This window comes from Centrocercus urophasianus, unplaced genomic scaffold (genome assembly GCF_019232065.1).
Source record: "Centrocercus urophasianus isolate 14NV4802_14NV808 unplaced genomic scaffold, USGS_Curo_1.0 seq_10, whole genome shotgun sequence".
Classification (NCBI taxonomy): Eukaryota; Metazoa; Chordata; class Aves; order Galliformes; family Phasianidae; genus Centrocercus; species Centrocercus urophasianus.
In genome coordinates this window covers 63,478,166-63,494,665 of record NW_024884142.1, presented here as the reverse complement: position 1 = coordinate 63,494,665, position 16,500 = coordinate 63,478,166, and the positions used below count along the sequence as shown (strand labels likewise).

The 16,500-nt window shown below is 36.4% G+C and overlaps 1 protein-coding gene across 4 annotated transcripts in view; it reads right to left on the bottom strand.

Moving 5' to 3' along the window:
* Positions 1-1,000: 1,000 nt before the first annotated feature.
* FAM120B (family with sequence similarity 120B) overlaps positions 1,001-16,500 on the bottom strand; it is a 58,567-nt gene continuing 43,067 nt past the window's right edge. For all 4 annotated transcript variants that reach the window (XM_042809414.1, XM_042809423.1, XM_042809431.1 and 1 more), the window contains exons 7-11: positions 12,437-12,643; positions 7,199-7,307; positions 5,346-5,459; positions 2,610-2,667; positions 1,001-1,102 (exon numbers count right to left, since the gene is read on the bottom strand). In XM_042809414.1, the coding sequence (XP_042665348.1) occupies positions 1,090-1,102; positions 2,610-2,667; positions 5,346-5,459; positions 7,199-7,307; positions 12,437-12,643 (501 nt within the window). In that variant the 3' untranslated portion in view covers positions 1,001-1,089. The remainder of the gene's footprint in view (positions 1,103-2,609; positions 2,668-5,345; positions 5,460-7,198; positions 7,308-12,436; positions 12,644-16,500) is intronic.

Here is a 16,500-nt window from a genome sequence, read left to right as displayed (position 1 = left end):
CAATTTCAATTTCTTTGGTGAAAGACAGCTGCACTTCATAAAGGCTAAAGAAAATGGCAAACAATCTAATCAAATGAAATAAGAATGCTTCTCTGGCGTTATTTTTTTTTAATTCACATAGATTCCCTCACTTCAAATCCACACCTGTTTTACCAATTCAAAGTAACCCATAGGCAGTTACTCATGCAACATCATTAGGTTGGAAGCTTTAAGGCTGTTTTCCTGTACATTAATTCCTTCTGCAGTCCATAAGCCTTGTGGTACTCTGATCAATTTAAATTTCAATGACAGTGGAAAATAATCCCTTTATCTTTCAGCTTCCTCCTACATTGGCTCTATGATTCCAAGTGGGAAAAAATCTTAGCTTGGAAATAATAACAGCAGTTTCTTAGTATTAGGAGGAAAAAAAACCAACACAAATTCTCAGAGTCTAATAGTTCTTCAGTAGTCAGGGCAATTATTACCAACAATTCATATCATATCACAACTAGCACAGCAAAAATCTCACTCTAACTGTATGTAATTTTGTTTCTTAAGGCCAACAGAAATCTTCCCTTGTATCTGAATTGAAAGAGGAATTACTAAGAAATTCTGGCTCATAGTGGCATTCTTTTCATATACACTGTTAAACACAAGATTCCTGAAACTAAACAACTTTCCATAAAACTCAGACCACATTATTCCAAAAGCTTTGGGAGTGAGAGGGAGAAGAAAAAGAAGAAAAAAGGAAAAAGGAAAAGGAAAAGGAAAAAGAAAAAGGAAAAGGAAAAAAGGAAAAGAAAAAAAGGAAAAGAAAAAAGAAAAAGAAAAAGTAGAAGAAAAAAAGAGGTAGTACAATTACAGTCATTGACAAATCAAGCAAAAAAGGAAGTAGGAGTATCCCTTTCAAGACAGGAGTCCTGCAACGTAACTCAGGTACTGTATTGTGTAAAAACTGAGTCTGCTCAGAATTAGAAATCCTGTGTTGCTGTCAATTTATTTGTTGTTGCTATACACAGAGTACAAAAGAATGTATTTATTGTGTCACAATCAGAAAAAGACACACAAGAAAATTATAATATTTTCATCCACTTCCAGTATTGAGAAACTTCATCTGGACGACCTAAAAAATCAACAGTTGTGATGAGCCAAATAAGACACACAAGCATCAACACTGAAACAATTCTACTAACAGAAAGTCCTATAAAAAGTTTCAAAAGCAAACTGCTCATGAAAGCCACATGTGCCTGAAAAGTATTATTTTGAATTTCCTTAAAAAAAAAAATCCTCAAATAAAAGGAAATCAAAGGAATTTAGACAGAAAATAATAGGTGGATGCCAAAGGTGTACAAATTCAAGCCAGATAGAAGGCACTGAATGTTTGTTTTTTTTTTTTTTTTTTACAATAACTAGCTTGAAATATTGTATATTCTGTAGAATGTAACATAAAGTTACATAACTTGAACAAGAATTGGGTCACAACATCTTACTCACTCAGCACAGTAAACAGCTTGCTGATTGTTACAGATTGAAGAACAGAAAAGTGAAAAAAGTCTAAAAGCAGTTTGGAATAGTCAACATCCTCAATAACTAAAGATAGTCCTGTGAGAATCTGCACGCTGTACCAGATTATAAAGCTTCCTTTTAACATTTTACCTCCATCCTTGCATATCCTTTATTCATTTCTGCTGCTCAGTCTTATCAAGCTTTCATTTTCCTTTCATTATATACTTCCCATACAGAGATTATGATATGACTTAATATACTGAAAATGCTGAAGTACAAAACTAAAGATATGATGATTCCAAAGCACATAAACAGAGGAAATCAGTTCCATAAACATCCACTTGAGTCAAGCCTATTAAAAGATCAGTAGAAACCTAAGAAAATGAATCTGTTGAGGATTACATTGATGAAGACAATTTTCAATTATATCGTTGAGATTTTGGACAGGGAAATGTCTGGTTCTTAAAAGTATTATTTATCGCCAAAGTAGGGCAGGACAAGACTCAGATTCTTTCTCTCCTCTGCAATGTTGTGGTTCATTCTGCACATTCAGATGAGAGAACTGCTTAAGTACCAAAAGCAACAGCAGTTTTTGGCTGTTTCCAGAAAGCACTGCATTTTACAGGAAGGTCATTTTGTTTTGCTGGCAGGTGATGTTTAAATGGCAATAGTGATGACATTTTTCAAAGTTTTCAACAGGTTTCAGTACCAGTGGCATAATCCTTAAGATATAATCTACCCAAGACACAAACCACAATTCAGCATGAATATTCCATGTTATTCATGACGAGCAAACTCTTGGAGTATACAAAACTAGAATAGTCAGGAATATCTTATGATGTGGTACAAATGCTTTAGAATTTCCATTGTCAGTGGTACAAAACAATGTAGCTATACCTCAGCTGGTACCATTAACCTTAGTTCTGTGATTCTGGTCTTATAGCAAGTTTAGACATAGCAAGGCATTCACATACTAAATACCCTCAGCTTTGATCCATTTCTTCTGCAGTCATATGGTTCAGTTATTCTGTAAAGTTTGTAAGAGGCTCTCACAGACAAAAAACAATCTCAACAGCAACTATCCCACCATCGCAGTCTGCTAGCTCATCACATTTATTCTTTACCAAGGTGGAACATGGAATCTTCTCCTCTGGTCTGAATGTCCTGATCTGTATCTTCTACCTGAATGAAATCAAAATAGGAAACGCTTGTTTAGATTGCCTCCAAGAAAAATTATAGTCACATATTTGGGAAAAGAACACGTTCCTCTTCAGTTGGCATGTAATTACAGACAGTATTTTGAGATGTTAAAAGCTGAAGTCCATAACGGAGCTCTTCCTGAAGCTCCTAGGCTACTGTAAGTTCTAAATCTATGGCCAAGTAAAGGCTCAGATAACGAACTACAGAGGTCATATATACACAATGGTTGGTAGATCAGACTGTGTGAATTCAGTAAAAGAAAATACGCTATTTAGAACCAGATAGAAGTTATACTAAAAAATATTTTCACCTAGAATTCAGAAACTCGTGCTTTATTGCAAACATTTGTTGTACCTCAAGGAAAACTTTTAAACACAAAGCACAAAGATTACCAAAAGCTGCAAAGCCATGTTTTTAGCTGTTTTACTTTTCAATAACAGAAGCCTAATCTTAGCTTTAAATCAGATACCTAGGATCTATTTATTAGGCATATAATGGTCAGGCATTCAGAACGCAATGTGGAAAACTCAACACTAAATGGCAAGTCTTCTAAAGTAACAAATAAGAAACACTGAGGATAAAAAACTTCTCCCTCTCTGCAAGGCTTTGGTGTCTCACTGTGTTACATGGATGCACTCTCTTGATTTGTAACACACAGCCAACACATTTATCAAGAGAACATAAGTAAATAAATAAAGAAAATACCCTGCTCCCCAGATTCCCTTCTTTCAAACCCCAGATGGAAGATTAGATAGTAATTACAACAGACCAGTGGTTAGTATTCATCACAAAGTGAGGGATACCATAGTTCAATTCTTACTCTGCCCGAGGGTATTCAAATCAACATCTCATTGAAATACCAGTGAGTCTTAGGTTTATGCTTTCTGGTGGAGGCACTGTTTCCTCCAGTGCTGAAGTCAAGCCATTGTCATGGAATTCTTAAACATTAACTGATAAGCACGAGCAAAGAACACCTAATCACTGGGTACTTTTCTGACAGAAGATATGGGTCCCATGGTTACTGTACCATTAACTTTTAAAGTGTTCTTTAAAATGCATTTTATTTAATGATTTATCTATAATATGCAACAGCAGGAAATTTAACATGTAACAATAGCCTTGCAGAAATCCAGTGACAAAATCAAAGCCTGAACCTGCATCCTTGGGTCCAGCGAGACAAGTCACTGGGTTAAGTGCTCTAGCCACTAGGCCAAACAAGTTCCTGATATGTATGCAGCTAGATATCAACAATATCACAGGAAGTTTTACCACAAACTATCACACTTTCTTCATTTTTATTCCGTTTCTCTGATGAAAGACACACAGAACAGAGACAACAGCTACATAATGAAGCAAATCAAATACCTGTCTTAACATCAGCAAACTTATGAAAGAGAAACTTTGTCAAAACATCAAATATCTTGGCAGGTCAGCTTAAAATGAACTCTGAAACACTTCAAGACTCTTTTATAAGGAGAAGCATGTTTTCCTATTAAATCATTTTTATTTATAACAGAGATTTAACTGCAATTATGGCATCATATTTTAAGAATGCCCCGGGGGTAGTAAATAAGGTTTAATTTTGCCTGTGTAGAGGAAGACATAATATTTTATTAATGTTACTGAATTATGATTATAACACAATTCAGTGCAGCTACTGCAGAATATGCTTTATGGAATACGTCTAGTGGAGGTGAACAGAGTGCCTGCAAAAATGATTCCTGAGTAACAGGCTTTTTGAGACAGCCACAATGATAAGTTTTGGTTTTTGCTTAGTCAGCATGAACACTATTGTTGTATTTGCTACATGTACCATCAAACAATTTTATTTGTGAATTAAATGATCGTAACTCATTTTGAAGAATACAACAAAAGCATCTGACGCACATTAAAGACTTTACTGTATTTATTTATTAACACTCCTCCCTAATCACATCAGTCTTCTTTGAAAACATCATCTGCAAACACGGAAGAAATGTAGGCTCTGCAGACTTAACAAAATAACTGATCTTTCTTAGACACTTCTCTTCCTTTTGCATATTTTCTTTGATCTATGTTTATACGTCTTCATTTATAATAACAAGAAAGTAAGATTGAAGTAGTATCAGCTCAGTGGAGCTATCCACAGTGATGCATTACATGTCTGTTGTGTTCAAGAAGGGGGATTGGCAAATGATTCAAGACTAATTTTTGTCAAGACAAAACAGGACATCCATTTCTATTATTCAGGTAATGGTTTGGAAACTGAGATCTGATCTAGAAAATCATGTAAAATGTGTTTATTTTCATGCTTAAGTGTTTTACTGAAGTATGAACTAAGATTTGCAACTAAAGACTTTACACTTACATTTCGGGGCAGCTGTGCCAACTCATTTTAGATCTGTTACAGTTTTAAAAACCACTCAGCTGAGACTGAGCATGTAAGGTTTAAATACCACATGAAATATTTTTTTTTCAGAATGTTGTGAGGAAAAGAAGACTTACTGCACTTGGTAGAGTTAGTTTCTGCTAATAAATTTTAAAAGTTTTGTTGCTGAGTGCTGTGGGCACAGGATAACAGCAAACATACAATACCTAAATTTATATACATATAAACTGTACACAGACACAGACCTGTTATATTGTTCATAGAAAGAATTTCAAATGCAAACATTTTTTACCTTGTGGTTGAGGATTTCTGCAGAGGTTGCCCCTCATTTGATTATGATACGGAGAAACAAAGGAGCTTCTGTGTGTTTGCTGGAACCTAGGGTTAAGTTCTCTTTGGTATGTTCCTGAAAAACAGAAGTTACTAGCTAACTCTGATGGTATAAAAGATAAAATGAAGAAGAACAGAGAGAACATATTCCTTCTTTTTTTTTGGGGGGGGAGGGAAAGTACACATTTATTAGATTTATGTCAAAACAGTTATGTACAATTACGATTCTTTCAAACTACTCAGCCTAATAAGTATGGTTCTTGTCCTCATTTCCATCTATAGACATCATGATAACAAGCTGTTAACAAGTAAAACCAGATAACCTCCTGACACAGATTTGGAAACTGAAGTCATTACAACGAAACAGAAATCTCTGTCCAAATTAGAATCACAAATCATAATTAAAATACTTAAGCACTGCTCTGAAGCAATAGCAGACACTAACAAGATTTGGTATCACAAATCACCAACAGATACCGTTAGTTTTGAATGCTACCCAGCAGTATGGTATAGTGTCATATCCAGAAGAGGACAGAAGTGCTGTTACATAATGCTAAATCCTGAACTGACAGAAAATCATTCTGCCTGTTGCAATTTTCTCAAGAAATTTATAACAGGTAAATTTTATCCTCACAGACATCATACTTGATTGGGTATTAAGCAGGTAATAAAGATAATACCAGCATAAATGCTCCATTACATGATATTCAGGTAATTCAACCACAATCCAATCATACCTGAACCAGATCAAATTTACAGTGCTGGGTGAATCTGTCATGTATAAATCAATAACTAATGAAAGCACAACCACATCTCTACTGGTAGACACTGAAACTACCGAACAGCTTATACGAATAAAAAGGTCCACAGACAGGTTACCTAGACCATCTACCAGTTCATACATTCAAAAGCTATCAAAAAACCTTCCTTCCTCTCACATAAAATGAAAAAGCACTCAAATTCATAGAGAGAAGCTGACATACAAAGGGAAGCTAGAGGTTCTTAGTGTTCTGTGTAAAGATTACCAAAAGCTGAAGGCATAAACATTTTCTTAATAGAAATAACTAGCAGACAATGCCTTATTATAAGACAATGTCTTATCCATATTTCAAAAATATAGAGACACTACTTAATAACAGCATTTTGAATAGTAATGATGACATTTTAAAATCTAATCATTTCAGAATGAATTATTTCAATGCCTCAAAAACCTCAACAATCAAGATGTGTGTCAATCAGGCTGAAAATATTTTTGATTTTTTTTTTTTTTTTGAAGGTCAGGCAGATCAGGTGGGAAAAGGAATGTCTTTAGTACAGCAAGCCACACAGTTGGAAAAAAGTAAGCCAAAGTCTTAGGCTGAAAGCCCTTCTCCACACTGCCTCAAAGCTTGCCTTGGTTTTGAACTGCATCAGTGTATCTTCAATGCCTTATTCAGACCTTAGACTATCATGGCTAAAATAGCTCCCTTTAGGGAAAGGCAGAAAAAACCTGTCATTCAGTTCTTCCTATAAAAATAACTTTAGTCACTGAGCAAATAGCAGTGGTTTCTGTCAGTGAATAATATTTTATTTACTGTGTGTATCTCACTAGCTACGTAACTAGATGGAAATATTTTATCCAAACTTGGGTAATCCAATCCACATGAATTCCTAAAAGCAGGAGGCATTTTCTTAAATCTCTCCTTTGGTTTCTTGGAGAAAAATCTTATGATTTATTTAGCTTGACATGCTCCCTAGGTAAATGCTGTTGCAGCTGAAGGATAACTGAACTTATCAACACGTTGATTTGGTTGAGAAAATTAACATAATGCCAACCTGTGATAAATCCACTCCCTCTTGGTCTGCTCTGTATTGTTCTTTTCTTCACCGCACAAACCTTGCAAATGAGCGACTTCAGATTCTGGAAGGGTGTATACAAAGACTCCTGGAGACAACAGCATTAACATTAATGGCTGTTCTATCTTTCTATCTTCAGGTGTAGCACAAATCAATTACAAATATAGCAATCAAAATTATTTTATTAGTCCACACTCATACATACGTGAAGATTTTCTGGTTCACATTTTTTAGGAAACGAAATGTTTAGTATTAAAAACGGATTCTTCGAGGGGCTATTAGGGGTGCAGAAGGAATGTGTTTTCCTCTTTTGGTTATGTTTGTTTTTCTTCTCTGCTCACATCTGTTCATTACTTACTTCCACATTCTATTGTTTTGAATTGCTACCTAGGCTTAAGTCTATCAGCAGTACCTCAGGGAGAGACAGGTAAAGTCTCATGGCAAAGTGGAATGAATGAGTGAAAAATCAAAATATCTTACTCTCATACATTACAAACACAATAGTAATACATCAGCCTTAACTCCAGATATTTGTTGTCTGATAAAATGCAACCTCATCTAGAGACATGGAGGAACTGAATATCAGTGGGCTGTGGGCTGAAAAGTTCTGCTGTCAAAAGGACAAGCGAAAACTATTTGAAGACCCAATACTACAAGATGTGGTACATGAGGGCTGCTCTGAAAGCAATGCCTCCTATTTTATTATGATGGCACCTGATATCAGAGGCAGATATTGGTGGTATGGCAGCAGAGGTCGAACCTTCACACCAATATTCCATTACATGTTGTTGCTGTATGACAGATGGCAGCAGAGGAGCAGTCTCACCAAATGGTGTCTGACATGGAAGTGCATATGAAGCAGAGCTGTGTGACTGAATTTCTCCATGAGATAAAAATGGCACCCACTGAAATTCACTGATGCTTGCTGAATGATTACGGAAACCAAACAGTGGATGTGAGCACAGTGCGGAGGTGGTTGGTGTGTTTCAGCAGTGGTGACAGCAGATCACCTCCACAGTGGGTCACTTCCACAGACTGTTACAAGTGCAACATGCAGGCTTTTGTTCATTGCTGGCAAAAAAGCACAGCTAATGGTAGTAACTTTGAAAAAAAAATGTTGTGTAGCTTCTCCACCAAACAGAGCTATTGTGTTCTATCTGTTGTAGTTTCCATGGAAATAAACAGGAGGCGTTACTTTTGCAGCAACCTACATATCTAACTTTACAGGTTTCAGTGAGCTTTGTAGAAGCGTCACATCCTATAATCTTTTTCTTTGCTTATTGATTTACGTGGGAAGTTGCACACATTGAAAAGAATGAAAACGTCATCATAATTAGTGATTTTTCATAAAACTGGACTGATTTTTAGCAGGATGACAATTCCATTTTTGTAACCTATGTGGTGGAAAGGGAGCAGCAATGAGAGAGGATTACAGGAAAAGGTAAAAAGCCAACGTGTGTCAGGACTGGAGGAACTGAAGAGGTTTCTTTAGAGTCTGAATCTCTGAACTCCCTCATGAACTTCTTTCCTAGCTTTTTTTTTTTTTTTTTTTTTGTATTAATAACCCTGTTTTCAGGCAAAGTCTTAAGCACATCCCACTGATATCTACAATTTTTTTCATACAGACTAAGTACAGTCTGTGAAGAACTCCCACTAATTGGAAAATCCTCTCACTATATTACTGAGAGAACAAATTCAGGATGTGTTTATGAAGGCTGCATGAAAGGCGTGATCAAAAAAGGCCAAAACATATCACTTATGCTGACCCAGTAGGTAATTTGTTTTTAATTTAAAAAAAGAAAAAAGATAATGAACATACCCTGAGAAGAGCAATAAAAAGACTAATGAAGTGATAATATCATTACCTCACTGCTTTATGGGACTATTATATCCAATTTTCTGTGTGGATAAATAAACCAATATAATTACTACTATGAAAAACAGAGAACTAGTGCAATAAGGACTAAGTATATATATTTTTAAAAACAGGATGGATGTATTTTCAATTCTTATCAGCTTTTTATCTTTAAAAATTTCTAAGGCTGTGTAGAGCTGAATTACAAAACAAACAAGCAAACAACACCATCTTGCCCACAAATATATTAACTGCATTTAATTTACACATTTTATTCCTTCAGCAAAAGAATATGTAAGTAAGCGAACCTTAAAACATTGACAAGTGCTTGTGCACACGTAAATATTTAACCAAAATGGTGCTTCCACCATAGTTTCCATAAAGTTATTAAATGGATTTAAACCATCATAATCAAAACAACTCTGATTCCGAGATCTTCTGAACTCCCTGAAGTAATATAACTGTCCAGATACATAGAGAGACCCTAGGAGTTAGGAAACAAGCAGGGAACACCAAAGCAGTAACTTTTTCCTTTTATTTCTCTTTACAATAACAAAACCAATGTAGAATAACTTTTTTTTTTTTCCCTAAATACAGTGCTGTAGCTATCCACAGGTCAGATTTATGATGCTGAAGGGTAGATTGCTAACAAACAAGTGCTGAAAGACTTTGGCTTCCAATGATACATTAAGCTCTGCCAGGAACTAAGTACCAGTTTTATTTATTAAGTTCAATTTATAGTAATAGAGCAACCAATCACATACACTCGTTGCCCTGCCAGTGTCCCCAGCTAAACTGAACTGGCATCTCTCAGCAATTCTCCCAAAAACAGATTCTTGCTTTTCAAACTGATAAACTAGAAAGCTATTTTATTAGTTTGGAAGCTCTCTCTGCCATATATCATACCTAAAAAATAAAAAAGTTATTTAAAATTAACAGGACTGGGCTATTTTTTTTCTCCCGACGGAACAGTTTATCTGGGATTTGTTTAAACTTGAGTATCATGCTTTCTAAAATCCTATCCTAGATATTTTAGTTGGTCAAATAAAACTCCAGCTCTGTTCTAGGGATCTAAGTATCTGTCCTCACCTCCTGAGACACACTAAAATAGAACTTCAATCTGGTTATAATGAGATTTTCAAATGTTAACTAAAGCATACCAGCTAATATAGTTCAGAATTACTCTCAGTCAATATCTTTTTCTTGTTTTTCAGATTTATGTACACATATGCTAAAAGCTGTTAACTAACCTGAATTTTACCCAAATGAAAAAGAAATAGTTTCACAAAGGTGTATGTAAATTTGTGTTGTTTTTATTTTTATTTTTTAATTTATTCTTTAGTCCTCTATTGTTCTGCAAAAGTTCTACAGGAAATACTGAATGAATTGCTGGCCCAATCCAAAATCTGCTGAAATCAACAGATTGATGGGCTCAAGTTGAGCCAGGGGAGGTTTAGGTTGGATATCAGGAAAAACTTCTTTACAGAAAGGGTGGTTAAGCACTGGAATAGACTTCCCCCAGGGAAGTGGTTGAGTCACCATCCCAGAATGTGTTTAAAATCCATTTGGATGTGGTGCTCAGGGACATGATTTAGTGGTGGGCTGTCAGAGTTAGGGTAGTATGGGTAGGTTGTGGTTGGACTTGATGATCTTGAAGGAGAATGGATGCACTCAAGGCCAGGCTAGATGTGGCTCTGGGCAGCTTAGTTTAGTGGTTGGCGACCTTGCCCATGGCAGGGGGGTTGAAATCAGATGATCTTTCAGGTCCTTTTCAACCCAGGCTATTCTATGATTCTACAAAGGTTTTTTTCCAACCTGAGCAATTCTTTGATTCTGTGATTCTATGATCCGTAGGAGCCACAGGGTTTGGATGGAGATGATAGTCCTAATCATACAACTGACTCCATACGGAAAGGATTATCATCTACAATCCACCACGTACATGCACTCCACTATCACTCCAGATTAGGATGCAAACTAATTAAACACAGAAATGGACAAGAAAACTACAGTAAAACTGATACAAAATGCACAAGATTGAAATTATCAAAAAATAAAACTCATTTCTCTATAATAACATTTGTTTTAACCACACATGACAGATGCAACAACACAAAAAAGCTATTTCATAAACTAAAGCTTTCAGAAATAATTAAATCGTATGTGTTCAACATTGAAAATAGAGGTATGAATTTAAGGTCTCAAGAGCTATCTACACAGGTGAGTATAGATGTACCCAATCTCCTCTCCACATATTTTGCGTTGGTGGGGCATAAGGCAGTTCTCACCTCAGGTTAATACAGCCTTGCACTTTGTCAAGCAGACCTTACCTCTAAGGTATCACCTTAATGCATCACCGTGGCCCACACCAAGCAAGACTACTGATATCTGTCTGCTCAAGTCAATACAGACGTGTTTTAAATTATACAATTTTTAGGTAACATGGCAAGAAAATTGTAAGAGCCCCCAGCTTCTGAAAAATGAGATCAAGTGTTAAGTACTTAAAGGTACAAGAAAACACAATGTACGTGGTGAGATTCTGCAAAAAAAAATGCCTAGATAATACCCTCCTCTGGCTTCCTGTTCCTTCTGGAATTCACTGAACCTCCATCTCAAATTTTAAGTTCCTTAATACCTTCAAAATATCCCTCTTATGTGCTTTGTAAGTGTATGGGAACTGCTGAGTCATGGCCTGAACCTCTGATTGATCACCTGAGGTGAGCAATGAGTCAGCCACAGGAGCACAGGTGAAGGCAATTCACCTGTGCTGCAGGAAGGGGTGGAGCCTGGCTTCACGTCTACTAGACCTATTTAAGAGCTGGCTATGAGTTGGGAAGGGTCTCTTCTGGAGATCTGGTCTGCTGCAGTTTTGTAAGTGAGCCCAGGATATGGGTAAGCTTTCTGTCTATTTTCCTTTTGTTATTATAATTTGCTTTGCCTAACTTTCTTATTTTGTAATCATAGTATCTTAATATTCTTTGATTATACAGTAAGTTATACCTAATAAGATGATCTATATATACCCTTATAATTCTGCCTCAAGTCTTGCAGCAGAAAGATCTCACTGTATTTACAAGTACTAGAAAACTGCTATGGTAATTTTTATTTTTTTGAAATTGGCAAGCATTTTTATACTTCCTTGTATTGTTTTCTGAGTATTGGAAACAAAAAGAAAGGCAGATGTTTAGTTTTCCACATAGTCTCAGTATTTCTATCCTACTATGGCGTATTTGGCATGAAGGATAAAATAATAATAATGAAAAGAAGAAAAATATGAAGAAAGGAGGTCAGTGCAACAATAATTATGGACAGGTACATTTTTCAAGGAATACAAAACTCTTTGAGAAGAAGTAATTACTCACGTTGCCTTCCAGAAGCTCTTCCAAAGAGCAACTTTGGTGTGACTTTTGGTATTTTTCTTGAAAAAGTTTTCCATCAAACACTTTCCAGGGCATCAAATCATCCATTCTGAATGGAAAGCCGCAGGCACTATTGGCCATGAGCAACGTTGTAAGGCCACGAATCAAAACAGCACCGAGATGTACAGCTCTGGAGTCCACTTGCACAAGCTGATAATATTAAAAAAAAATTAAAAAGAAAAAAAATACAAGAAATACAGGCAATCTTATCATGACACAATCCTGCAAACTGCAGAGCAAATGAAAAATAGCCCCAAAGCTGTGACAATCATGGTTTTTCTATTGCACAGCAAAATTAATTAAGGGATTCTATATCTAGTTTTATTCAAGAAAATGAACAAAGAGAAGTTTGTTTTAATAAATAGAGCATCACCCTCAAGTTTCTTAAGACAGATACATCTAAAGTGAAAACTGAAACAAATGGCTATTCTCTACAGCATTTCTCAAGATGTTAGCAGTTCCTCAGAAAGAATTATGTTAGTGGAATGTAAAATATGAACTGGGTGTATAAAAAAAAAATGTGTACAATGATCCATTGCCCTTCTACAGCTTGATCAAGCAGGAAATGTTACAGCACTTAAGATGAGATCATTTAAATTAGAAGATTCGATAGAACAAAGTTTATTGTGCCCAGGCTTCAGAAATACTTCAAATACTCAAAATTTTCCTCTGATTGCAGACTGAAAGCCAAATTATTTCTCTTAAACATGGATGTTCCCAGAAGAAATACAGGAATGGTATGACAGCATCCAGAAAATGCAAAAAGAGAAACTCAACTAGACTAGTAGAACTTCTGGCCAAAATTAACTCAGTGGGTGAATTTAACACTCCTCTGTGGCAGAATGTAGCAAACTGTAAAAGCCTTGACTCCCAGTAAGTGGCAAACTTTGATTTTAAGTATTTTGTAGATGGTACAAAGCTCCTCAGTAGGGAATGCTGCTTCTACACTCCGTATTGCAGCAGTCTGTCAGAACTAGGAGGGGTTCATAATGATGTGGACATCAATACTGTAATCCATAACAGCTGTTATACCCTGCAGTTTTCCTTACAGTGTAAGTTATACTAGGAATGGAACAGCATCCAAAACAGTCCAGAATAGAAAGTACAAAGAAATGGCTCAAATTCATTTTAACTGTACTTCCCTGAGAGCTTTGTTTGTCTGAAGGGCATTGGAAAGTCAGCTTTGGTTGTCACGTGATAAGGAGGACGTAAAACTATCTGAGAACAACCAAAGGAGGGCTAAAAGAGGATGAAGAGTCTAGAGGCCAAGATGTATGAGGAGCGGCTGAGGTCCCTGTGTGTGTTCAGCCCAGTGCAGAGATGCTGAGGGGAGGCCTCATGGCAGCCTACAGCTCAGCGACAGGGCCTGAGGGAATGGCATGGAGCTGTGTCAGGGGAGGGGCAGGGGGGCTTAGGGACAGGTTCTGCACCAGAGGGCGGTGGGCATGGAACGGGCTGCCAGAGTTGGAGATGTGTTTGGACAATACCCTCAGACATAGGGTTTGATTTTTTGAGGTGGGTGGTCCTGTGCAGAGCCAGGGGTTGGATTCAGTGATTCTTATGGATCCATTCCAACTCAGGATATTCTATGATTCACTGTTACTAATGATAATATCATCGTATATCTTGAAAGATTCCCAAAAGATTCATAGGTATGCACATATTCCATCTCTACCTGTATTTTTTCTTAAATAGAATAATAGTAGACAACCTGGAATATTGTATTACTGGATCAGAACTTTTTTTCCCATTATGGTCCATGTACCAAAACCAGAAAAGCTTTGCTAGCAACACATAGCCACGAAAAAATCTTTCAAAAGAGCCAAACGCAGTAAATCATTTGGATGAATATAGCTAGAAGTTGGCCAAAGACTTAATCTTGCTGCATTATTCAATGAGCAAGCATTGTACAACTTAACAACATGAACATGATTTCTATGATAGGGATTCCACTAAGCATAGACAATGGGCAGGAGAGCTTTGTTTAAACAAACTGGAAGAAATGAGGTTACCTCCAGTGGCTGTTTTTCTACAGGGCAGAAGCAAAGGAGGACCTATAGCTGATGATGCTGGTAAAGATACCAGGCAGGGCCATTCAGAGCCCTCTGAGAAGAACTGTGGCCTCCAGTGATCCCCAGAGAGGCATCAAGCTGACCTTCAGGGCACTGACCCAACACAACACTTGGTTCCTGAAATCCACTCAGTGAGACAACCAAAGACAACCACAGACATCCAGACAAATGCAGACAACACAAGCTAACTTGAGCAGTCATTCAGAAAATGAAAGGCTCATCATGTATCTAATGTGATGCTTCATATTTGACTAAGGAAGACCTCCTCCACCTCCTCACTTTAAAATAAAAGTATTTTCAGGATTGGATCAGGCTACAAGTTTCAGGAAATTATTGCCTCCAGCTGCAAGTAATCATCTTCCCAGCCTATACCAGTAACTACATGCACTCTTACATCTCCGTTGCTCTGGCAAGTAAAGCAGGCTTTTGCAAAGCACTTTAAAATGCTGACAGGTACTTAAAATAGGAATGTGGATTAAATGAACCAGTATTATTTGTACTAAAGTAGACTGTAAGAGTGCACAGTGCACACAGCCAGTTATTAGGTTGCAGCTGAGAGATTCTTACATCACACTAACATAATTGCTTCTGATCACCTGGCTAAATCTCAAGACTACCTCAATTCAGGCTTTAAAATAGATTCTGCTTTGAGACTGAAGTGAGACTTTTTGAGTGGAAATCTAAAGTGTAAGAACTACCAACAGTCTTCACAACTTTCCTTTTTTGTAATTTCCTCAACAGAATACTTTGACAAGTACTGAGTAAAGGTAAGGTTTTGATATTTAAGCTTGTATGGAAAATGGATGATATCAAGCTAAAATTAGCAGCAGAGTCCAAGAATGACAGTAGCACATTAATCTGTTGAATCAAACTTGTTGGACAAATTTTTATTAATATGACTTATACAACCAATATTCTCTTTATTATAGATATCTATTTTTTTATTCCTTAGCATACAGATCAGTATCTTCTATTACTGAAGTCTCAGTAAATATTGATAACATCAGAAGATTTAATTGTTGAAAATAAACTTTCAAATACTAATGAAAGCAAGTATTTAAGGTGCTGAAAAGAAAATAGTAAATGCTGTCTTAAACAGAAGCTATTTCCCATCTTCTAACTTGATGGCTGTGTTCCAAATGACCATTCATACCTTTTTGTCATTTATTGACAGAGATATGCCCTTAACTGTCCATTTGAATCCCACTGGTACAAAGGATGTAAAACAGCTGTTAGGACAGATGACTGATACTATATATATATATATATATATAGATGATGGATGCTATCTAGGCCACAAATCTCTAAGGCAGAGATTTCAAATCTTTATTTAATTTTGTTCTGAAATTTCTAAGCATACATACAACACAACTATGTGATTAATCTGACCTTCTTTGATGTCATTATTCACGTTAATGCAAATGCATACATATTTGCAGAACAAGCGTCTAAATGAGAATTTGAAAAATTTTCCTTTTGATGGTTACATACAAAGTAATAAAACACAGAGAAGGACTTTGAGGTTTCAGTTTGAATGACATCTCAAGCTGGAAATTGGTGTAGTACTGTCATAGATACTAGCTGCTCCTTAGCGAGTATGAAGTCTGAGCTAGCAATATAACCCCAGCTGTGCTCTTCAGCTTCAACTGAGATAAGAAAGTCACTGGTGGCAGCCTTTACAAGTCTTTTCATTGTCTAGGGATAACAATCCAGAATTTTCCCCAAGAACTAATGTAGTAGGTGGGAAGTGATGGGAAGGCTTGATTTTTAGTGTAAATCAATATTACTGAGACTGAGAGAAGAGCTGTCAACGGTGACTATTTTAATAAGACAGGAAATAGATTTGCTAAAGGGTAGTTTTTCTATTTTCCATGTCTGGTAATGAAAATACAAAGAAAATGAAAGTGGAGTGAGTCTATAACAATTAGCCCATGC